The sequence below is a fragment of the Salvia hispanica genome, chromosome 3 (genome assembly GCF_023119035.1).
Source record: "Salvia hispanica cultivar TCC Black 2014 chromosome 3, UniMelb_Shisp_WGS_1.0, whole genome shotgun sequence".
In the NCBI taxonomy this organism is placed as follows: domain Eukaryota; kingdom Viridiplantae; phylum Streptophyta; class Magnoliopsida; order Lamiales; family Lamiaceae; genus Salvia; species Salvia hispanica.
This window is the reverse complement of record NC_062967.1, coordinates 31615513-31640616: the sequence shown is the minus strand read 5'-3', so window position 1 is coordinate 31640616 and position 25104 is coordinate 31615513. Positions and strand designations below refer to the sequence as shown.

The window sequence follows — 25104 nt, the reverse complement described above, 5'->3', positions numbered from 1 at the left end:
CCAATACGATCAAAGATACATTCGTTGGTAATCAATAAATAGAAGATAAGCATTGAAAAGTAGAACTCGGCATACTCAAAAAGCGTCCTACTACTCATGCGTTTAAGAAATTATAGTTACATTTAGAATTTTATACAAATAACTAAGAGAAAGAATATGCAAGTGGGACAAACAATGTTGATATAAATAAAGATATAATCAAATTCATGATCTTCGTCTATTAGGAAGATAACTGAAAAATATTTCAAGTTTGTCAAAACTTGAGAGAGAGTTGACGACTCCTGGTCAACGGGGTAGGGGCGAAAACGTAAGCTTCGAGCTGAGTATGCACGAATGCGCCATTTGATTAAAATAAAGGTGACGCTTGAGAAGTACAACGACGACAGCTCCATCCACAGCCCGGTCAATAGACGCTTGAACTACGCCCTGAGGAGGCTAACAAAGACATAATGTATAAAATGGTGAAGTAATTGTTTTTGTGGTTTTATATTTTTATTATATAGAGTATTTATTTTTATTTTAATAAAATGATATCATCTTTTATAGTACTATAGTAAATTTATTTCCAACAATGCATATCTTAATTACTTTGTTTATTATTTCATACATTGACTAACTTTCTATTAAAACTCATGTCATACATTATTATAACTATCGGTGTAGAGTAGGGCAAGGAAGAACAATTTTATACTATTTTTAATTATATAATTATTATATATTTTAATTCAATATAAAGATACAACAAATACATGCAATAAGAAATTATTATGTAATACTTAAAGAGATAATAAGAAATGGGATTTTGGATGTTCACGAATTACCAAAATGATTAAAAAGGTGAGGTGCATTTCATTAAGGAGTGGATGAAAATGACTACAAATAGAATTACAAAAAATCAAATATGGATGATTCCACTAAAAATTCCATCTGAAATTAAATTAAAAATGAAAACTTAAAAATTGAAAAACCTTAAAAAAGGAAATAGAATTAAAAATAGAACTTCCGAGTGTTCCTCGATCTTACAATACTAGCTTTGACGTAACCAAAAATGGCGACTGCCTTCTCGCTCCTTTCCACATTCCACACCTTCAATTCGATCTAGGGTTTCATCATCACTTACCAATTCCACCCCGTCACTTTCTCCTGATCGAAAGCTTCATTGATTGCACTCATTTTTAGGAAAAAATTAGAACGAAATGAAGACATCGCTGAAGAAATTGCAAAAATTCGCTTCGCATAGGCACGATAGAAGAGCGCAGAAGCAGAACCAATCCGTGTCTCTAGATGAGCACGCTCGAGCTACGCAGGTACTTTTGTGCTACACGCGTCTTTCCGTTTCTGGATTGATGTGCATTATTTGGTGGAAATTTGCGGTGGATGTGAATTTGCGAGATTTATTTCCCGGCGTCGGAGAATTTTGTTGTTTACGACTGTTTTTGCTTGGCATAGCATTCCGAAAATCCGAACTAGATGGATCGAACTTTGACCGGTCAACGATCTAATAAAGTAGTAGTCCTAGCATGTTGTGTGCTCATTAATTTGGAATCACAAGTTAATATCCGCAACTGAAGTATGATTGTTGTTGAATGTGTTTTGAGCTGTACTGAGATATGTTGAATGTGTTTTGAGGTATGTGAATGGTTTCAATAGATGGATGAAGAAGGAAGCTGATGCCAGCTTTTTTTAAAATGGAAATATATTGATTTGAATTGGCTTTTGATTTAATAGAATAGATAGAGATATTAAAAGAATTCCGCTATGTACATAGTTAATAACTGATTTTCCTTTACTAGATTAGTATTTGGGGAAAGACTGAATGAATAAACAAAACAGTAGATTATCAGTGGCATTTCCGTAATTGATTGATTTAGGAGAAAACTGTAGCTGATGAACCATCACATGTGCTTAGTTACATTGGTGGTTTATCACTTGTGATGAAAACCAGTGCCTTAATTCATTGGTGGGTATTCTTTTTGTGTCCATCCCAGAAAATTTTCTGTTGGGTGCATTCTATTTGCTTGTGGTTATTTTGCTCACAGGATTCCTATATTTGATATGAAAATTTTTATGTGTTTACCAGGACATGATTGATATGAGAGACTGCTACGATAGGCTACTGTCTGCTGCAGCCGCAACTGCAAACAGTGTATATGGTATCTCAATGATTGGAAAAAGAGCTCTTTGTATTCTAGATGCTGCACATTGACATTTTATGAATTTGATTATCATCCATTAGTCTTTGATTTTGAAATGTATGCTTTATTAACAATTTCTATCACTGTTCGTATCTAATGCAACTTGGTAGCTCATGCTACCAAGTTGAATGTTTAATGTGATAAACTTTGAATGATTTGGTCTCCTTTTGATTTTCGGTATTCTTTCACCTTTTATAATTTATATAAGCATTTTGAAATCTTATTTTTATAAACTCCCCATACTTTCAGAATTTTCAGAATCATTAAGGGAGATGGGTGATTGTCTTCTTGAAAAAACAGCCCTGAATGATGATGAAGAAAGTGGTAAGCTTTTCTAACATTGAAGATAATTTTTGGTCAATGTATTATACTATGGTTGTACTATAAGTTGTGTATATGTGGGTACTCCTGAAAGAAAACTAATATCTATTTCATATTTATATGTCCATAGACCTGGTTCAAATTGTTCCAATTTTTTTCTAGGTAAATTAGTGAATACAAAGTCTCTCACATATTAGGAGTATCACTAAATTTCTATTAACTAATTTAGTTTTGTCTTAAGGAAATATAGCACACCTTATTAGATTGCCAACTTTGTATCATTCTACTCATCTACTAAACTAGTTTCATCCAGTGCGCTGCTAGCGGATCTGTTAGATTTCTTTCTCACTGCTGTTTTTAATAATCTTTATTATTTGCACTTAATTTCCTCAAAATAATCGATAGCATTTTATTTACAGGGAAGGTATTATTAATGCTAGGAAAAGTACAGTTTGAACTTCAGAAGCTTATTGATGGTTATGTAAGTTTAATTAACCTATACATTAGTTCTAACATATGTTAAGCCTTTCAACTAATATTTTTGTCCTGCATTTCAGAGGTCACATATATTTCAGACAATCACAATCCCGTCAGAGTCTCTTCTAAATGAGCTTCGGATAGTAGAGGTATGCCCGTTTCTAGTCTTTCCTTGTTTCTGGTCCCCCTCTTAATAGTTACTTTCCTCTTAAAATTGTGCATAAATAGCTGCTCCGTTCATTGTATTGGTTCAGAATTTTTTAGTCCGATTCCCTATAGTATAATCTTGGATTCTTGGAGTATATATTGATTATTGAAATAGGGCATTGATGAATCCCTGGACATTGTGCTTTGAAAATGGACATACTTTTCTTTTAGATAGCCTGAATCATGCTTTCCTTGGATCCATCCCCTATATTGCTAGTGGCATGCTATTAATACTTAGTTAAGCAATATCTCTTTATCTGCCATGCATGCCTTCCTGGATGTATTTAGCTGCATACTGTTTGTGACTGAGTTTGGTGACCAGCAGTGTTTATCTATCTAGATTATGTACTGTGGTAATCCATAGCATCTAGGCTTAATACTTAATAGCCAGTCGATATGCTCATTTTTTTTTTTTGGCCTGAAATTCATGCCTACAGCTGTTTATCTTGGTTCTGTTTCCCTTTTGTGCAGGAGATGAAAAAGCGATGTGATGAAAAAAGGTCAAACGAACTTCTTTCTTTGTTTGATCTGCTTCAGAGTTTCACTTGTTCAGTCTTTTGTCCAAGATTACACCATTTGATCTATTCTTCTTTTACTGTGAAACATTACTTTGCAGAGAACTATATGATGATTTGCTGAACAAACAAAAAGAAAAAGTAAGGTTAAGGAACAGTAAAAGCGAACATTTTCATTCTCCTCAGCTTAAAGAAGCCCATGATGAATATGACGAGGAGGCAAATGTTTTTGTCTTTCGCATGAAATCCCTAAAACAAGGGCAATCCCGTAGTTTTCTAACACAGGCATCTCGGCATCATGCTGCACAGGTTGTTCTCTTTACTGCATTGTAAGTTCAATATTTCTGATTCCCTACCATAAGCTTATTTTTGAGCGAGCCTTCACTGTCACAACAGTTATACTTCTTCAAGAGGGCAGCAAGATCTTTGGAGGCAATTGAGCCACATGTCAGTTTACTTGCTGAGCAGCTACATATTGATTACCATTTTAGCGGAATCCAAGATGATGGACGTGAAATTCTTAATGACGACAGCGATGATGATGATGGCGACGAAAGTGATGAGGATGATGATACTGAAGATGGTTCTGAAATGCATGACACGGAATTGAGTTTTAATTATGGACAAAATGTTCAACAGCAAGAAGTCCATGCATTAGAAAACTCAATGGAGGTAATACATCTACTGCTGTGAAATAATATTCTATTAGTCAAAACTCAAAAGAAAAGAATTTTAAAATGGTTATTATAACATTGCCTTGGCCCTTGTTGTACTTGTTTGCTTGTCTAAAGAGAATTATTCATAATTAAGCTAATATAGCTTTGTATGTTACTCACATACTCAATGACTTTACCTTCTGCAGGTGGATAAGTCTGATGTGACGTTCTCTCCTGACTGGAAATTGGGCCCCGCAAAGGTAAGGATTCTTGTCCTGTGCTAATGCTAATGGTGTAGCTTGCCTCCTATTTGACTGACTGGTGGCGGGATACTTTGTGTGAATAATACTTGAAATCACATGTGGCACTTTTATGCATTTGATTCTTCAAGTTCTCTCGTTTTCTTTTACTCTTTCAATATTTATCTTTGTTAAGTTGCTTTGTAAATTGTAATGAAATTTGATTAATGTCTGGATGTATAAGTGAAAACTAAATAAAGCATGTTCAAGTTTGTGATTAACCCCTTGTATAATTAAAATAATCTGAACGCATAAGCTGAAGAAATCATGCTAGGGTTCATGCAATTTTTTGGTTACTGTTTATAACTATAAGGGTATCTATTGATTTAGTCCTGATGAATTGTTAACTGAACTTCTGGATCTACTTGTTTGGGTCAAAGAACGACTGTCTAAAGTTCATGACTGTGGATATGAATGTAGTTTGTTGCGTGTTCATTTTCTGTATCCATTTAGAATGTAAGGTCTTCATTACTTTTATCAACAACCCTAGATGATGTAGTTCTGCTGATAATTGCAGGAGATCTCACAAGGTCATCGCCAAAATGTTTACTCACTTTCCGCACCTCTCCTCCAAAGAGGGACAGGAGCAGTCAGCAAATCCGCACCTCTCTTTCCAAGAAAAGTTGATTCAGCTGAGCGAATGGCTCAGATGGGACCTTCACCATCACGTAAGTTCATTTCTTATGCACTACCCACTCCAGACGAGACAAAAACTCCAAGATCTGGGAATTTATTTAGTGAAGCTCCTCAAACAAGACTAGCAGATTCCAACCTTCGGCATTCATCTCCCCTCTATCAGAACAAGTATGAAAGTTTTGGGGCAAATGATAAATTGTCCGGACCCATCATCTTAGACACTCAGTCAGTACTCAAAGAGAGTAACACCACCATGAAAGCCAGTGTCTTGCCCCCTCCATTATCAGAAGGCCGTTCGTTCACTCAACTTGATCCAAATTTGGCGTCCAATGCTAAGAAAGCTAAAAGACAAGCTTTCTCTGGCCCAATATTTGGAAAGCCATGGCCAAGTAAGCCAAAGTTAACAGCCAGTGGTCCCATTGTCTCATCGGCCTTCCCTCCCTCTTTTTCTGGATCTTTATTGCGCACCCCAATGCCTCGGCCAACATCAAACCCAAAACCATCTTCACATCTTCCATCTACTTTTGTCTCATCACCTAAAATAAGTGAACTTCATGAGCTTCCTCGACCACCAGCCCATATGGCTGATACAAGGCACCCCAATCGCTTTGCTCATTCGGGCCCCTTAATATCGAAAAGAAATGAGCTGTCTGCCTCTCGCGTGTCAACATCGTCCATAGCAGCATCCAAACTCCCAACCCCACCCCAGGGATTATCACGCAGCTACTCAATTCCGGTTGGAGGTTCATTAGAATCAGCCTTGCGTTCTCCTATAGAAGGGTCTCAATCGAAGATGAAAGAAGATATTACTTCACCTCCCCCAGCATCAGTTTCCTTTCCAAATACCCAACCAGCATCTAGGTGATTAGCCAGCAAGTCACATAAAAGGTAATTGTAAAATTAGCATCTCAGCTACGTCATGCATCTTTAAAGTAATTGTATATTGCCATTTTGATCTTGTTCTGCAATTTGCTATTTACATCGATTTCGACCCATAGACACATATCGAACGTGCCCTTGAATACAATTGCCACATAATATGTCATTTAGTTACAATATATCCTCTGGTGCATGCTCTTGTGTTCACTACTTTCCATCGCGAATCATGGTCCCATTTTTCATATCAAACATATCGTCGAATGCAGAGAATTATATATTTTGCGAAACTCAAGTATGAAATGAGATTTGCTGGCTGCCAAACCGGCACAACAAGTCTTGTTTCATAGCATCAGCTTATGTATGAAAAATGCAAAGTTTCCGATCCTCGAAATATTAGTTTCTTATCATGATTCTTGATTTTGAATGTCAGCAGGTAACTTGAAGAGCATGCACCCCGAGACTGAGGATAGCTGCAGCGTTCATCCGCTAACAGACCATGTGAATAGCTTTCTTCTTAGTCCTTGAAATTTTGCTAGTCATGTAAAAAGTACCACAAATTTTGTCTAAACTGCTAACTTGTCGTTGCCGTTGCCGTTGCCTAGACGGGCAGAACTTAACATAATGAATGAGGAGTAACAAATTTTGAAATGAATGGAGCTAGTTTTCCTCGTACACAAGAAATGCAGTTTCTTCTGGGTTTCAACTTTATTTTAAAATGTTCATCAGTAAGCAGTATTTGTTTATCCATCAGATTTATTATTCATCAAACTGAACATAATTCATGAGATGATATATTTATAGAATCTACAAGATTCCTAAACTGCATCCTCCAAGTAAAGAAGTGGTCTCATGAAAATCAAACTTGACAATTCAAGGCCCTCTTTACTACTATTTAGAAACTAGAATGACATTTTCAAAGTCCTATCAAATAATTATACAGATGCCTTAGCACCCTCCGACGTCGTATTTCACGAACCCCATCAGCTCAGGCCCTTCTAATCTCGAGTTGTTCATAAAACTGCAAGAAAAATGTAGAATTAGTGAAACACAAACACACAGATTGTTTCACTCAAAACATGAAAAATGCAGCATCAGTACCTTTCTTCTGTGAGTTTTGAGAATGAGCCAGATGTGGGAATAGTACCACACAAATCATTATTCGACACGTCGCTGCAGAAAGAAGGAAACCAGCTCAGAATCCATGTAAAAGTAGAGACATTGCGTCTTTAACAGCTTTAAAAGTTGCCCCTTACAGAATCTTGAGGTTTCCAAGCTTGGTGAGCTCCCTCGGTATCCTCCCGCTCAGTCTATTACCGTTTAGTCGCCTAAACACATCGGTGTTTCACAACGTTAGAAACAATAACTAGGATGCAAATAGCAAATGGACTGATGAAACTCACAAGAACTTGAGATTGGAAAGATTGGACAGCGAAGGAGGGATGGAGCCAGTGAGGTTATTGTTATACAAATCGAGGCTCACGAGACTCCTCAACCGTCCCACTTCAGCTGGAATCAGCCCCATCAACTTGTTCATGTAGAGTTCCCTACAACCACCAACCAAAACTCCCATCAAATGAATGCTTCATCAATGCTAAACTTGACCTCATACCTATCAGATAATAACATTACACTGCATCCATTAATGTTGCATTGGGGGGCCATTTTCCAAACCCTCTTATATCTTATCTTAAACATGTTAATTGTACTAATCTGATGAATTAGCTCTTCTTGTTAATATCTAAATGATCTTTCTAATCATAATTAATAGCCCTTAGTACAAAATAATTCAAGGGTCTAATTAAGAACCAGAACAAACAAATTCCAAAAACTATACATGCTTCAATTTTATTTTCAAGAATGAATTCAAGAATTCTACACTCACAGATACTGGAGCCTCTCCAGCTTCCCCAACTCAGGCACAAGCTTCCCTGACAGCTTTGCATTTCCAAGATCACTGCCAATTACCAAATTAAGCTCAAAGATCAAAACTTTTTCTTGAAATTAAAACTCCCATGACTAGAGAGGGTGTACTTACAGCCTAGTAACTCTATTTTGAGCATCACAAGTGACATGAAACCAAGTGCAGGGGTCCACCAAGGTAGGATCCCAGCTTTGCAACACATTTTCTGGGTCATTCACAGCCCTCCTCAATGCATAAAGAGCATCCCCTAATCCCAACAGAAATAAACATCAAAATCATCAACCAAATTCACATTTGTTGCATAAAGATTGAATCTTTACCTTCTAAATTTGCATATATGGGCACTATCAGGAGAAACAGATGGAGTGGAATCCTCAGAGCCATGTGCAGCTCCAATTCTTGAATTCTTGGAAAAAGATTGGTGTGAACTAGTGTGTGTGTGTGTATCACTATTATATTTTTGTGTTGGGAAGAAAGAAAGGAATATATAGGCAAGGAATCCTAATCCATGTTGGGGAATTTATAGAGCCATTAAAAAGGATTAGTCAATTCTTGAAGCCAACAACACACAGTATATGTTTTTTCACTGTGACTGTGGGGCTGTGTATCACTAAAGTGTGTGTGCTTTCAGTTTTTTTTTTTTTCTTTTTTTTTTTTTTTTTTTTTAAATTATTACTGGTGGCCTCAAAAATCTCAACAGATGGCTATTTATTTACCAATTCAAGATTGTGCATATTCTCATTTTTCCCAATTTGGGCAAAACAATTGGACCCTTTTTTAATTGTGGAGGAGCAAGTGGTTGAGGTATACAAAAGGATCTGTTTCCAAAGAAGCAGGCTTTATTTAAGTGTGAATTTCTTTTGCTTTTACCATATAGTGAAAAATAACGAAAGAAAAGGAATCACAGCAGTGCTTTGGCAGTTTCCTATCTTTATTTTTGCCTATCTAAGATTTTTTATTTTTATTTTTTACCATTTTTCATGCAAAACTGCATAGTTTTAATATGAATAAATGCCAAAATTGGTCCTGAACATATGATCATTTTACGTTTTTGGTATATAAGTAAAAGTATGGCTAACTGCTTACCAAATTTAGGGTGCAAAATCTTGCAAAATTTAAGTATGTATGAATCATGTAGGTTGTTGATCACAACACAAATTTTCTTTTTCTTCATTATTTTAAGGAGCGTGTTTGTTCTTTTTTAGAAAAAAGATTTAGTTTTTATTCATAAATACTGGACTGAGATTCAAATAAAATAATGTTGTGATTCCTTAGCAACATGTACACATATATGAATTTCATAATAATTAAAGTTGAATTCAATTTTTTTCCCTTTAACTTCCAAGTGAGAATTTTTTTTATAAACTTAAAACTTAATAAGTTTGATAGTCATGATACTGGTAAGGTTGGTTGTACTTGTTTGTTTTGTAATAGTTGTTTTTTTTATTATTGTTTTGATGTCTCCAACTTGAATTGTGTCAGTTCCATATCTGCACAAGTTGGATTTCATTTTAAGATTCAATAGCTTGACATAAGCATTTAATTATATAGACTTATTTATTTAACTATGAAAATTTTGTATTACTAATTTGTTTTGTTTTTTTAAATATTATTTTATAAAAGTATAAATCGACATACATTCACACACTCTAACACATCCATTCATCCTTTTTTTTGTTCATAAATCACAATAGTAATCAATAATGGAAAACATGTTAGTACATTAAATTCATACAACTAGGGATCTAATTGAATTCTATAACTACGTGAGAGACCAAGTAATTTGAACTTTTGTTAAATAGGGAGTATTTAATACTACTCTTATATGGGAAATGTTTGGATTTACTATTTAGTCCCCACTTTACTATCTCATCTAAAGTAATTAAATTGCTTTAAGAAAATCCAAAAAATTGGATGAGTGCTTCTGACTTTATCGAGCTCAGGATTTGTAGGAAATTGAATTTTTGCTTTTATTATTGTTTAGGGTTTTTATTTTTGTAGTAATAAATTTTTATTGATGGTCTTGTACTCATGTTCACTGTCATTGTTAATTTGAGTCTTTTCTTTTATATAAAAAATGTATAACACATACAGTCATACACATAAAAGAAATGTTTATGGTGCATGTGCATGTAAATAAATAAGTGGGGTTAAGATCGAATCCACATATGACAAATCATGATATATTTCTTAAAAGTGACTGGACTATCTATGCATATTGACCAATTTGCTTTTGAGTAATCATTCTAGATGCAAAAAAGGTCTAATTCAACCACTCAACAACCCAATATTAGTTTCTCTTGTTCTTTGTAACAATACATATGAACCATATAAATTAGAACTTCACAATACATTGAAAGAATACAAATTCTAAAACAACACCTTAAAAAAAATAGCAAATTAGAAGGCATATATAGTGTTTCTGGATGACCCTACAGAAAAATTAGGCCTTAAAAAGATTTTAAAAAATCTACGAATCAGGAGGCTTATGTACATAGTGCTTTTGGACAATTCTAAGAGAAAATTAGGCTTTCTCGAAGGTGGTCCGGAGACAATCGGCTCATTAAATCTGCCATTGTATTAGGACCTTGATTTGTTTTTTTAAAATCACACACACATTAATAATATTGAATAGTTGAAATTAACAGATAAAAAAGAAGGGTGTTATACCATTACATACAAGATACAACCTATCTTCAACTAACATAAAAAGTGATACTTAATCACAACATATATGTCTTTATATAAAGTAGAGATCAATTACATTCTTTTAGGGAGGCAGATATATCATTTATATATGTTGCATTACATAAAGTGTCAATGTTAAAAGTGATAGTTGGAATTGAGTCAAAAGTCTACTTTATTTAAGGGTGAAATTCCAACAATGGATGATTGAACTTAGCAATAGCATTCTACCCACACTGTTCAAATACTGTTTCCCGCCCTTCCAAAACTCTACTTTGACATATTATTTATCCTCTTCCATTTGATTGTGTCTCCCTTTATCATGTGTTTGACAAATCATTATGTGTTACACACATACCATGATATAATTATAAAATACTAATCATTATAACATTAATAAGCATTATATAGTCATCGAATAAGTTAAATAGTGGTCTCTTATTTATAGCCACAAACTGAATTTATCGTTGATTTGGCGTGCATTAGATATAGTCATAAAATTTTCAAAAAATCTGAATCGAATTGCAGATTTCAATTTGATATAATTCTACTATACAGAATATTTGATTCACCCCTATTTTATTTAGTTAGTGGATTACTTGATTGAATGAGGAAAAAAATGCCCGGTATCTTTTACAAATGAGCCCAAACCAGCCCAAAATTGGGAATCTTCTACATATTGTAAAGCCCAACTTACTAAAAAGAATTAGTTTTTATAAAAAAAAATTTAAAAAAAAGTCATTTCCTGGATTTTGTATAATTAATTTAGCATATAATTATATTTTACTAAAAAATTAAATGAAAAATAGAGTCTAATTTTAAATAGGGGATATCAAGTGGAATATTGTGAAAGGTTAGTATGCACTTTCGTTGGTAGCCGATAAAAACAATGAGAATATTACCTAATTTTGTGTGACTTTAATAACTCATTTACTAATTAGTTGGAAATGCCCAATGCGTTGATTCAATACATATATATAAAATAAACAAAAATGCATTAGTACCATCCAACCATACCTACAAAATTGTTAAAAAACGATTACCAATGGGAACCTTTCTTCTTAACAAATTATCTTTGAACTTTTTTTTTTAATTATTATAATAATTAATTTTGTAATAAATAATTAAATTTCTAAATAATATATTGCGAAATTTGGAAACAAAGTCTCGACGGAAAACTAATTTTGGTCATAGTATTACTTAATAAATTAACTCTCAATATTTAAAAAAATTCAATAATTATTTAAGTACCGGATATTTCAAAGAAGAAAATTTGAACATAGGATATCTAACTAAAAGAGAAACGTCTTAATAACTAAGTTGGATTTCATCCTCTAGTTATTGAATTGAGTTAGCATGATATAAAATTACGAATGAAACAACACCACTATCCTTTCCATCTCTTGTGATGAAGCAATCCTTCACTATTTGGTTTGACAACACAATATCCAGCTCTGGAGCAAGACTCCACCACCCCTCTCCGCCGCCACCGCCGCTCGGCCTCCGCCTCCTTCTGCTGCCTCATGATGGCGCTCAGCCTCTCCCTCCTATAGTTCGTGTTCAAGGGGACCGGCATGGCGTCCAGACCCATGAGCCTTCCCACCACCCCGGGTTTGCACCAGATAACGCTCTCCCCTCCCACCACCGCTGGCAGCCGCCTGCGCCTCTTCTCCGCCTCCATCTCCCCCGTGAAGGACGACCTGTACATGGCGTCCTTCCCGTCCAGAGAGAATCGCGGATACTGATCCAGCGCCTTCCTCGCGCTTCTAAGAATGTCGCAGCTGCTCACACACGACATCCTGTGCGCTTCTACCTTGCTCCTCCTGCTCATCTTCTCCTCCATCTCCAACTGCAGAATCATCTCCTCCAAAGTTGGCTGCCTTTCTCTCCCTCTCCCTCTCTCTCTTTCTCTTTCTCTTTCTCTTTCTCCCTCGGCCAAGCAAGCCGATCGGGAGTCGAGAACAGAGGTGGAGCTCTCTCCATTGCACAAGTTTATCAACCCTTTCTTCATCTTCACTCCAATAAAGTTGTTGACAAGATGCAATGGCATCTCCTTCATCCTCTCCTCTACCTGAAAATGAATGATGGATCAGAAATAGATCATCAAATGCCTTTAAAAGCAGTCACATGAAGAGAGGAGAGAGAGAGAGAGAGAGGGGTCACAAGTTTCCCAAGTCCCACCTCTGGGAAAAGGAAAGCTTCTCAAGATACTTATGGGGGGCCTCATTTATAGCAGTTTGTTGAATGCCTTGATGACTAAGTTTTTAAGTTTCAAACAGATTTCATGTCAAATTAAATACACCATCATGCATATTCAATTCTTACCTCCAAACCCATGTCGGCACCGTTCGCCTAAATGCAGAAATGAGTTTCTTGCATCTACATTAATGAAGCTGGGGAAAATTCACCATTGACAGAGAAGATAGTTACAGGAGAAAGCTTCAAACCTAACAAAATAAATGGAGAGAGATATACAATTTCAAGCTACAATATATGTAGGGTGATTGTTGGAGACTACAACATGTCTGATGAAATTGGAACTAAGTTGGCTCCAAAACAAGAATCATCATATTCATATTCATACTCATGCCCATAACTGGGACTGACACTAGCTCTATTATCGCAACCTAATCCGACACGATAAAATTATGAAAACAGCAAAAAAAACAAACAACTTGTTTGGAAGAGCGGCACGATGGCTAGGTGATTATACATATAATCTTAAGCAGCACCTACGTACATACATACAGACAAAATTAGATGTCAACTATGAACACTACTCATCCAGCTGGTGCTTCTTGAGCTTTGACGAATCGGCCCTTCACTCGCTTCCTAGTATCAGCTCTTGCTTTTCTTGATTCATATCTTATATGCTTGTCGTATCTGCACATGAATGTCGTAATATATCAGAATGAAATTCCTAAGATTTGAATATTTTCTTTGTGGTGAAAAGAATGAGAGGAAGTAGCTATACCTCCTTGTTTTCTTCTTTTCCTTGTATCGTTGCATAGCATTGCCTCTATTCTTTGCCAGAAGCTCGATGTCACTCTTTGACATGGCAGCCGCACTTTCATTTGTCATTCGAATAGACTGACTCATGAACTGAATATCCATGGAACCGGATTCGGGCCTTGATGCAGGTACATTATTGCTCTCTGATGTAGCAGGCCCCTGGCTTGGCGTCTGGTTATCGGTGGCACTCTGCATTTGACAACAATACAGAACTTTAAATTTTTTAAAATTAAGCAGAAAGAATATAGGAATGTAAGATGATTTTATTTCTGCGAATTCCACCACTTTTTCAAGATCCCATCACAATATTAGCAAATAAAAAGGAAGATGGAGCAGAATAAGAGTTTACTGATACTTTTGCAGTTTTGCTATACTGATGTCAATTCGTAGCAAACCAGGATGCATAGTTAGCACCAGTTTGTCAAAGGGAAACAGGAAAAATGGCATGTATTAACATTTTTCGGCCACTAGCAAGCATATCAAAGACCACGACTCGAAGAAACTAGGATTTGGCAGTCACATCCAGATTTTGCATAGTTCTTATCTTCACTATTTGCTTATGTCAAAGTATATAACTCATAACAAGATGACCTTACAATGACCAGGATAAACAACATGCTAGCACATCTTATTGTAATGTTCAAGGATTGAATTAGAAAACAGACCATGCTCTATCTCGTAAGTACTACAATACTGATAAAATCAGAAGATCCAAACTCAAACCCATGTATCCTAGTCTAAGATGCTAATTGTCAAAAGGCACGCTCATTCAGAACTAAACTATATGGACAGGACAGGCAGCATTGCATTGTCTACTTATTAGCATCAAATGCTTATGAGCAATGGACATCAACAATAGCTGAAAGATTGATCGAGTAAAAATGCTTACGTTAAAGGGGATTATATTATCTTCCTGGGCAATAGAACAGTTCACTCCAGAGACATCCATCCCTCTTCTCTTGGCCAGGGATGATTCTTTCAGTAGTTCTCCATAACTTTTCATAGTGTACATGTTGTTCCCGCCAAATTCTAGCTCAACGGGGCTAGACTCCTCATGGCCCCTCAATTGTCCCAGATTGAAGTCCCATATCTGGAGAAGCAAGCACAGATAATTAGATACATCCATGTGCAGCAAGATAGTTAGCACCAATGTTCTGAACAACACCCACCCTCTCCCTCTCCAATTAGCATTGATGAAATTTAATAGATTTCCTACAAAAACTAGGTCTAATTGGCATAATATGCAACTTAGCAGAGCATCAAATACCATCACAGTCTGAAAAAATTTCAGCAAATTCCAATTTAATTGGAGAAGGTAAAGAAGCATAAGAATAAAACAAACTCGTCACTGATAAACAAAGACAGATAAAAGCAGATCTGGAAAATACCTGCGCGCTGTGATCACATGCGGCGGTGGTGTTCCACAGCATGTTGCGTTCCTCCTTCTGATTGGCCGGCGTCTGCATCATTAGCAACGACGTAAACCCTCCGCCCTGCGCCAATTCCTGCTGCTTTTCCTCTTGCGGTTGTGGTTGCTCTTCAAACTGTCCGCAAAAACCCTCCTGCCGCCACGCGCCGCCGCTCGGCGTCCCCGGCCCTACATCCTCCCCATCTCCACCACCACCGCCGTCCGCTAAAAGCTCAATCAGCTGCTTGAGAATGACCTGCTTCTGCTTCCCGCAGCTCGGATTCCTCTTCTTCTTCACCAATTCGCCGCCGCAGTCGGAATAAATCACCGAGCTAGCGTTCGGCACCATGAGCTCATCCAGCAGCCCTCCCCACTCGTACTCCGCCGGCTTCTTCTCCTCAATCTCCAGCCCCCAGGCCGCCGCCAGCTCGAACGCCGACGGAACTCCCGAGAAGCTGTCGACGGGGCACCGATCGTGCGCCGCCGCCACGAGGCGGCTGCCGTGCGCGTCCCAGTCGCAGTCCTGGCAGAGCACGAGCCCGTCGGTGGAGCAGCGGAACGACGCCGGCTCCGCCGCGCAGTTGTCGCAGATCTGGCTCCGGAGATGCTTCTTCGAGAGCGCGTTCGCGCAGTGCACGTGGTGGTCGCACGACAGGCAGAGCTTCGCGCTGTCCGCGCGGCAGTACAGCACCGCCTGCCGCTCGCCGCAGAAATCGCACGAAACCATCGCTAATTCTCCAGAAGAAAAAAAAAAAAGACGAATCGCAATCGCAATCGCAATCGATTAGAGGGGATTTTGCAGTAATAGATCTGTGCCTAAACCTCGAAACAAGGAGGCAAAATGAAGGAACATAGATGAAATCGGTTGATTTGCAAAAGTAGCTTGATTTGCTATAGAAATTGAGAGTGTTGGTGGAAGAAATTTGCAGGTAGAAGAGGAGGAAGATGAAGGAGAAGGAGCTGCTATTTATATGTATAATTAATATAATTAATTATTCACTCTACACAGTGGACTTGATGAATAAAATAATGATACTAATAAAATAATAATAATGGAGTAAGAGTATTTATATTTAAACCAGATCGATTAATTTAATAACATTGATACTAACTGATAATTAATTAAAATTTAAATACTCTAAATAAAATTTAATTGCTACTCCTAATTAACGGTAATTTTGTATTACGATCTAAGTTTTGCGGGAGTATGGAGTGGGGACCACTTGTAAAATATCTTTACCTTTTTGCTGAGCTGGCATGGGCATCTTTTTTCTTTTTCCTTTTTCTTTACCGACACTATTCTGCTTTTCCGTCCACCAGGAAATAAAATGTACTTTGCCACGTGTCTTTTGCTCGCTACTCCCTCCGTTCCTTATTAAGATCATCCACAATGGATGTCCTAGTGAGAGCCCTAGTGGTTGCCACGTCAGTATGCCCTACTTTTCTGCAATGGTGGAGCCCTAGTGCATGCCCTATCTATTATCCATTTCTCATTTTAATTTTAATTTTAATTATTTTATGTTCACCAATTATAAATAGCAAAATTAGACTTCTAAATTAAAGAACTAGAAAAAACATAAATTACTTAATTTTTTCTAAAAAAAGTTACAATAAAGAGGTACAATTTCAACGACCACTACGTGTCCAAACTTCTTCAATCATGTCGTTCATGAGATCAAGATGAGCTTGTTGGTTGCGCATGCTCTCCTGAACTTGTAATCTCTCGCTGAGTCCATAGGGTAAACCTCGAACGACCGGCGGGGTTGCATGACCTGCGCTCGGAGCGGCTTCATCGTCGGACCACTGGCTAGCTGCACGACCTTCATCGTGAATAATCATGTTGTGCAAGATGATGCACGCGTACATGACCAGGAACGAGCCGGGCCTTTCACTATTCCCCAACGCATTTGAAGCACACCGAATCCTCGCTCCACGTCCTTCCGTGCAGCCTCCTGCTTTGACACAAAAAACTCTCTCCTCGCACCCGTTGGGCAGGAGATCGTCTTCAAGAAAACTGGCCATCTCGGGTAAATGTCGTCGGCTAAGTAGTACCCCATATGATGTTGTCTTCCGTTGGCGGTGAAGCTGATAACCGGACCGTTGCCATTGCATTGCTCGGTGAAGAGACTGGACGAGTTCAGCACATTGATGTCGTTGTTGGACCCCGCCACGCCAAAGTGAGCATGCCAAATCCAAAGACCGTAGTCAACGATTGCTTCAAGGATCATCGTCGGGTGGGTACCCTTATACGCACTGGTGAATTGGCCTCTCTACGCTGCAGACATTCTTCCACTCCCAGTGCATACAATCAATACTCCCTAACATTCCAGGAAAGTCGTGCACCGCATCGTGCATCCGCAGCAGGTCCTGACAGTCTTGGGCATTCGGCTTGCGCAAATATGTGGCGCCGAAGGCGTCAATAACGGCCGCACAAAAATTTTTCAAACACTCCCGGCCAGTTGTATCCCCGACGTGAAGATACTCGTCGAACATGTCCGTCGTGGTGTCGTATGCCAACTGACGAAGCGCAACCGTGCACTTCGTCAGCGGGGATAGACCCTTTCTGTGGGCCGCATCTTCCCGCCACTGGAAGTACTCGTTGCGCGCCTCCAATGCGTGAACAATCTGGAGAAACAGCTCTCGCCGCATCCTAAACCGTCAGCGAAAAACCGGCGCGCCCCACTGGGGATGTTCGGCGAAGTAGTCCTCGAACAAACGTTGATGAGCTAGGACATGCTCTTGACGGACGGATGTCCGTCGGTGAATGGGCCTCGGGACCTGCTCTTGGGCCTGCTGTTCGACTTGCTCTTGCTCTTGTATTGCACGAATACCGGCGAGAATCTGGTTCCCGAAAGCAAACATTGCGCGTTCCATAGACCGACCAATATCTTCCCCGGGAAACATTTTGGAAAAGTGAGTGAAAGAGATATTGCAATGGAGAGAGAGTTGAGAGAGATGTGTGAGAGTTGTGTGAAAAATGAGTGAAATTAAGGTATATTTATAGAATTGAAAAAGAAAAAAAAAATAAAAAACGCGTTGATCGGGCCAACGCGTGATCGGGCACGACCCTGCAATGGGCGCCCGATCGCACGCCCGATGGATGGGGCGCGAGATGGGGCGCGACCGAACTCTCGGTCGCGCTCGGGCGTGCCCGACGCCTGCAATGGATGCCCGATCACGCCCGAGCCCGATCTCGGCCGATCGGGTGTGAGATCGGGCATCCATTGTGGATGCTCTAAGCGTTTTCTCCGTCCATCCAGTCACAAATAGTAATCAGCTTCGAAATTTAAAAAATTAATACTCTCCGTTTTATTATGTGTGAGGCATTTCTTTTAGACCCATATTTTTAAGAGTGAAAACAAATTAAAAAACAAAGATAGGAGAATGATAAAATAAGAGAGAAATAAAAGTGTTCCTTTTAACTATGAAAGAAAATGTCTCAATTATTATGGGACGATCTAAAAAGGAATATATTCACTTGAAACAAGACAAGATAGAAGTAGCATTTCATTTGGAATCTATAAAAGTTGTAATTAATGTGAAGATTATGTGTAGAAACAATTAGTTAAATTGCAATAAAATTGATGAATGCACTCAAAAAATAAAATAGAATGATATTTTGCATTTTAAAGAATTCGGTTCCTAGTGTTGCATTCGTTGAACGAAGATAAATATTCACTATAGATCTTAAAAATTGAAAATGTAATAAAATTATTGCATTTTCTTATAATAAAAATAAATTTATATTTGAACCTTATATGCATGTGTGAATGTATGATGAAAAACAAAATTAAAATATTGATAAACATTTTAATTTCATTGCATAGTGCATACTAATCACCTCCAAATAAAACTTGATTGTGTACTTGTTAAAGCAAACACATTATAGTGGCAATGAGAATTTCATTGTTATCGTTTTCATGAAAAAAGAAACCATGATTAACATTTAATTCAACTTGCACTAATTTCATATAATTAATATTGTAGTATCGATAGTATAAAATTGATGTTACTCCCTCCATCCCATTATAGGAGTCCCGATTTACCATTTTTTGGTGTCCCACTTTAGGAGTCTCGATTGGAATATTTCCATAAATGGTATTATGACCTACATTTCACTAACCTTTTTTCACTAACATTTTATTATAAAACCAATATAAAAAAATAGGACACACATTCCACTATTTTTTTTTACCAAGCTTTCCTTTAAATTTTTTAAAACTCATGCCGAACACAATTGAAACTCCTAAAGTGAGACGGAGGGAGTACTGCTGGTAGTATTTAATAGAGGAGAAGACAGTGACCGGACCAATGAGAGCAGATCAATCTTATTGAAGAATTAGCATAGCTTTAAAGTCCATTAACTATTGGTGGCTGCCTATTTTGAAATTTCTATTGAAATAGAATCGATCTTCAAAGCATATAGAATACTCTCAACTATATGCTCGAAAATTTGATTAGCTAATATTGTCAATAGGCCATATGAGTTATTTGTAGACCAAATATTGTTATAATGTCGTCATCTAACAAATAAAAACGTTTTACGCCTAAAGTTTTGATATACACCATTAATTCGTGAGTATAGTTGGAAAACTAGATAAATCAACCTTTGACCCTTTAACCTATTTAGACCCCACTCCGATTTATGAATACTATAAAAAATAAAAATAAAAACATAAATCGACCTCCGAGTCTACAATATTTCTGTCGCCATAAATCAAATTAGCTGGCAAGAGTTTAGTAACCGAAGAATGGACATCTAACAAAAATAACAATACATATATAGGCCGCACAAACAAACCTCATAATTCCTCACATACCACACGAGCGACAACAGAGAGATCGAAGACAGTAGAAAAGGTAGGGAATTTCATGATTCAGATAGCTACGGAGAGAACAAATGCTTCAACGGCTAATACGAAAATAGACGATATCAGGGAGTCAACACCGATCTTCTTTAGTTGAAAAGAAAACTTGAAGCAATTTTATGGAATCGTGGAATATGTCAAAATTTCACAGCTTAAGTCGAATTGATGTAACACAGTTACGATTTATCCAAAGTTCCGGCAACATAACTTAAAATTTAATAAAGCATGTCCGTAAAGTTCACTCTTGTCCATATTTCCCAAAAACAAAAATAGTGCATAATAATATCAAAGGTAGTACTCTTCCTCCACACTAATTAGTAATTATACACTCTATACTGATTAAAGATTAGAATAATTAAATTACATAAGTGCCCTTGAACATTATCTATATATGAAATAAGTATTTTGGAGTGCAAGAATCAAGATCAAACTAAAAACAGATAAAGGACATTTTAGTTAGTTAAATACGGCAATTTATGTTTTCAAACTACACCACCGTTTCAAAAATATCTCAACTAAAATTAAAGAATATAAATAAAAATGTCACATAAAAGCCAAATATTAAGATGTAACTCATGACAAACGTGTTCTCAGCTTAATAACATTTTCTTTGAGATATAAATTTTGGATATTTTCAAAAAAATCACAAATAATTACGTCTTCAATTTTATGTCTTTATATGATGGTTTTGTTGGATCGAAAATGAAAGATTGCAAAAGAAATCGACTTTTCAATATATATGCCATTAGTCGGGAGTATTAATTTTTCTAACAAATAATTGTTGTGGATAAGTATAAGACATTATCTTCTCTAATTGATGTAATCTTTATAGGGGTCCATACATATATGCCTTTTCCAATAATTTCATCAATCACATATTTTTTGTTCGTAAACTCTTGTAATAAAATGTTTTTTGCATGTGTTAGTAATTTCTCATAATAATTTTCAGAAAAGAGGTCAACACTCACAACGACATAAAGTTAACGAGTACAAAATATATTTCTATAATTATTAGATTTAATAGGAAGATGGAGGTTTTGAATTATTCTTTCAAGGAAAATGATGTGGTCAATGATAAAAGGATAATAACAATGTCGTTGCCAACATTAAAAGGTGAAGCTCAAAATTGTGATAAGAAGAATTGATCCCAACTTTGCATAATTAAAGTTTGAAATGCATAGCATATAACATAATGGCTGCCTAAATTTGAGTATAGCGATGTTTGGTGTGGTGAAATTCAATGAATTATTTATTTTATTTTATTCTTTTCTAATCGTCTAAAAAAATGATAATTGGATTTATTTTGTTTATTCTTTTCTAAAAAATGTAATTGGATTTTTAAGTATATTTGATTTGACATGCATGAATATGTCAAACCAAATGAAGCGGCCATTTCAACTAATTAATAATTTAATAGTTTTTGACATCTTAATGCAATGTGATATGTTCCTGCATTGGTTCAAATCAAACTAATATCCCATTCGTCAATTCATCATTATAGGTCTCATTTTTTATTTTTTTATTTTATTTAATAAGTGATTCTAACACTCTACTAACATATTTTATTATAAAATTAATATTTTATTTATCTCACTAAAATGGTTTATCTTGTCTTCAGTTTGTTAAAAAGATTTTTTAACCTTGCTGATTGATGGTTTGTTATTTGTGGCGTGAGATTTGAGTGTTGTTGCCTTTTGGTTTAGCATCTGACTTTCGTTAGGAAATTGTTGAACTCTTATTCATTATTCTTGGGTTGAGCCTTTTATTTATAAAAAAAATCAAATAACCAGCTAACTACAACACGATCAGTAAGTTCAGCATGTGTGAAATACCCTTACGTGCTTCATCCCGAAGCCACATGGAAAAATGAAGGCGACATAGCATACCAAAAACACAATATATCTCACATTTGAGATTCAACCTACCTTTTGAACATTTTCAGATTTTTTAGAACACAGACATTCAAAACTTTTTTTCATCAAACTTGCAAAATAGGTTTCCAAAACTTCTCCTCGTCATTATAAAAAAACTATGGTTATAAATACTAGAGTTGTAACAAGTTCTAAAAGTTGAATGATCACTTCTCCCCATCATGATAAATACTCCCTTCGTCCTAAAGTATTAGACTCGCTTCTTTTGGCACATGATTTAAGGAATTGATATTTAAATAGTTAAAGTGGAGAGAGTAAAGTATGAGAGAGGGAAAAAGTAGGGGAGAGAAGAGAGAAAAAAGTAGGTGGAGAATAAAATAAGATAGATGTTTTTTGCTAAAAAATGAAATGAGTCTAATATGTTGGGACATCCTAAAAAGGAAAATTGGTCTAATACCTTGAAACGGAGGGAGTACTAAAGTTAACAATTTCTATTAAAAAAGAATATTCTGTTTAAAATAAAATTGAAGATTTTATGAAGTGGTGTAAAAATTATAGTTGTAACAAGTGGCTATTGACAGCGATATTAGATAGAGGGACAGATATTTTTCCAGATAGTGGAAAAGGTGAAACTGAAAAAGGCAGTGATAAAATATTATTAATGGGTCAAAGTGAATAAAATTAAATTATTGACAAAAAGCAGTCATCGAGAAAATAGTGGGACCATTATTTTTATTTTGGGTAAGATTCATTTCATTAACCAGCACTCAACTCTGACAATGCCACGCACTTTACTTTAAACAGAAACTACTTAATTTTAATTTAATTATGCTAATCATATAGACAAAATATAATCATACCAAAATTAAGGGAAAAACTCTCTTGCCTAATATAGTCTCATTTATCATGTGATTGTGATAATTCAGAGTCAGATTTATTGGTTAGAGGAGAAATTTTTTCACCTTTATCAAATACTATTGGTACATGAATTTTAATTAAATTTTGACTCTTCACACAACTTAAAAAACTAGTTCTGAAATTATGAATTTTTTAATATTTTTAAATTTTCTCTCAACAAAATTGATTCTTCATTTATAATGTGTTAATGATTTGATAAACATATGTTTCAAATTGATGAGTTATTGAAATATTTGATGAATGTGTTTGAGATTGAGAAGAATGATCAAATATATGTGTTTGTAGAATAGGAATTGGACAAAAATTCATGACTTTTCAAGCCTATTGCGTACAATCTTACACAGATGGATATGTATTTACAAAAAGAATATTTTTATGATATGGTATAGTATAAAGACAAGCAGTATTTAAAATTTTAAATAAAATCACGTGCAATAATGTATCGGTAACAGCTGCCTTAATTTTTATTTTTGGCATTTTCTAAGACAAATGTTTGCGGCTCCCTAGGTATGCTTACGTCACGCGTGACATTTTCATCATGTCCATTTTGGTCATTTTCATTTATTTAATTAAAATAATCATGATCTATTACAATATTGGCATTAGTAATAGTACTAGCAAGTATAATACTCGTTGTTTAGGTTGTATCCGGCGGCGCTCCTCCCATTCGCCCCTCCCATGCGCCCTTCCCACTGCACTAGCTCTTCCCACTCGCTCCTCCACTCGCCCTTCCCACAATTAAATTAATTCACAATTAAAATTTAAATTCACGGAAGACATAATCCGACAAAAATACGAACGGGAAATACGAATATTTCATTAAAAAAAAAACATACATAATTCGAAAAAAAAAATTACATAGTAGAAAAAAAAAACATACATCATGCGAAAAAAAAACAACCACATCAGTATCCACCCCTCCGCGTCCAAACCTCTTCGATGATATCCTCCTGAAGTCGAATATGGGCATTTCTTTGCCGCATGTCGGTAAATGCGCGCAACCGCTTAACCTCTCCATGAGGTACACCCATGTTCACATTCGCGGTGGCCACGCCGTGGCTGGGTCCGGCACCCATGTCATCTTCGCTGTTCCACTGAGTCAATTCGTCCCCTTCACTTTCGACAATCATGTTGTGCAGAATGATACACGCGTACATGATGTCGCCGATGTTGGGGATATACCACTGCCGTGCCGGACCCCTCACCATCGCCCATCGATTCTGGAGCGCACCAAATGCGCGCCATCCTTGCGCGCTGCCTCTTGCCGGGTCACAAAGTAGCTCTTCTTTGGCCCGACCGGATGCTTGATCGACTTCACAAAGACGGGCCAGCTTGGGTATATCCCATCCGCCAAATAGTATCCCACGTTGTGCGAGATAACCTTAGCTATCGAGATTCCTCATATTGACGACGCCGCTATACATCTCTAGAATTATCCTTTTTTTTCTTTATTACATTTATTCATTTCTCATACTATTTTTTAAAGTGCACGAATTCACTTTAGTAGTATATTTTTTATTTTTTAATAAAAATAATACATTTTCTCACTCTTATTTTGACTCCACTATTATGGAACTGAGAGAATTCTATTTAAATTTTTATATATGTACTGTTGATATGCCATGGCTTATCGTGATTTATAAATGTCAAAAAACTCTATTAAGATCTAATTTTGGAGATATTGTTATTTGTTAACAACATGATATAATTGCATTACAATCCTTTGAAATTGGTTTCACCTTTCTTTTTCACTCTTTTTAAAAATAACTATAAATTAATTATATTTCAATTGATTTGAAATCTATACATTTATAAATGACCAATCAAGCTATATTCAATCAATTTGTGTTACGGGTAAACATATTATAATTTTTCAGTATGGAGTATAAATATTGCTTAAATATTTTTCATAATTATATAACTAATTACAAAACAAATTAACTTTATTTTTTCATACTTTATTATTAATTTTTTATTACAATCTTCAACCTGGAATATCCAGTTACTTATCATTCAATATTTTCATATTAATCAAATAAAAACATTTGTATTTATCATAGTACTATTAAATAACAACTTTTAGAAAATGTGGTCATGGATTAGTTACCATGCACCTACTATTACAATGGGCCAAGACAGCATAGAAATGGCAGGCAGCCCATGTATATTCCCAGTTTTAATAATAAACGGTTGGTGTTATAAATTAGTTCAAGAACTTTATAATTTGATTAGTGGA

The 25104-nt window shown here is 36.2% G+C and overlaps 5 protein-coding genes across 7 annotated transcripts; 1 reads left to right on the top strand and 4 right to left on the bottom strand.

Moving 5' to 3' along the window:
• Nucleotides 1–1000: 1000 nt before the first annotated feature.
• Nucleotides 1001–6857, top strand: LOC125214448 (uncharacterized protein At2g33490). 2 transcript variants are annotated; one of them, XM_048115479.1, is made up of 11 exons: nt 1001–1307; nt 2081–2153; nt 2445–2519; nt 2936–2997; nt 3074–3142; nt 3672–3700; nt 3817–4024; nt 4112–4387; nt 4578–4631; nt 5188–6194; nt 6616–6857. In XM_048115479.1, exons 1-10 carry the CDS (start codon nt 1197–1199, stop codon nt 6169–6171), a joined length of 1941 nt encoding a protein of 646 aa, XP_047971436.1. In that variant the 5' UTR covers nt 1001–1196; the 3' UTR covers nt 6172–6194; nt 6616–6857. The 2 variants fall into 2 exon arrangements, with proteins under 2 accessions (XP_047971436.1, XP_047971435.1); XM_048115478.1 differs by having other exon boundaries at nt 1002–1307; nt 6619–6857.
• A 97-nt stretch (nt 6858–6954) lies between these two features.
• Nucleotides 6955–8609, bottom strand: LOC125214449 (leucine-rich repeat protein 1-like). Its single transcript, XM_048115480.1, has 7 exons — nt 8427–8609; nt 8221–8353; nt 8068–8139; nt 7586–7729; nt 7439–7510; nt 7284–7355; nt 6955–7203 (listed from the first exon to the last, which is right to left on the bottom strand). The coding sequence occupies exons 1-7, from the start codon at nt 8488–8490 to the stop codon at nt 7131–7133; spliced, it is 630 nt and encodes a 209-aa protein (XP_047971437.1). The 5' UTR covers nt 8491–8609; the 3' UTR covers nt 6955–7130.
• A 3469-nt stretch (nt 8610–12078) lies between these two features.
• On the bottom strand, nt 12079–13255 carry LOC125214191. 2 transcript variants are annotated; one of them, XM_048115100.1, is made up of 2 exons: nt 13117–13255; nt 12079–12862 (listed from the first exon to the last, which is right to left on the bottom strand). In XM_048115100.1, exons 1-2 carry the CDS (start codon nt 13126–13128, stop codon nt 12179–12181), a joined length of 696 nt encoding a protein of 231 aa, XP_047971057.1. In that variant the 5' UTR covers nt 13129–13255; the 3' UTR covers nt 12079–12178. The 2 variants fall into 2 exon arrangements, with proteins under 2 accessions (XP_047971057.1, XP_047971058.1); XM_048115101.1 differs by lacking the exon at nt 13117–13255 and adding an exon at nt 12955–12959.
• Nucleotides 13256–13336: 81 nt separating this feature from the next.
• LOC125214190 (zinc finger protein CONSTANS-LIKE 14-like) lies at nt 13337–16148 on the bottom strand. The gene is made up of 4 exons (XM_048115099.1): nt 15192–16148; nt 14693–14893; nt 13766–13992; nt 13337–13674 (listed from the first exon to the last, which is right to left on the bottom strand). The coding sequence occupies exons 1-4, from the start codon at nt 15936–15938 to the stop codon at nt 13572–13574; spliced, it is 1278 nt and encodes a 425-aa protein (XP_047971056.1). The 5' UTR covers nt 15939–16148; the 3' UTR covers nt 13337–13571.
• A 1307-nt stretch (nt 16149–17455) lies between these two features.
• LOC125209873 lies at nt 17456–17860 on the bottom strand. Its single transcript, XM_048109450.1, has one exon. The coding sequence runs from the start codon at nt 17858–17860 to the stop codon at nt 17456–17458; it is 405 nt and encodes a 134-aa protein (XP_047965407.1).
• Between the last annotated feature and the right edge of the window lie 7244 nt (nt 17861–25104).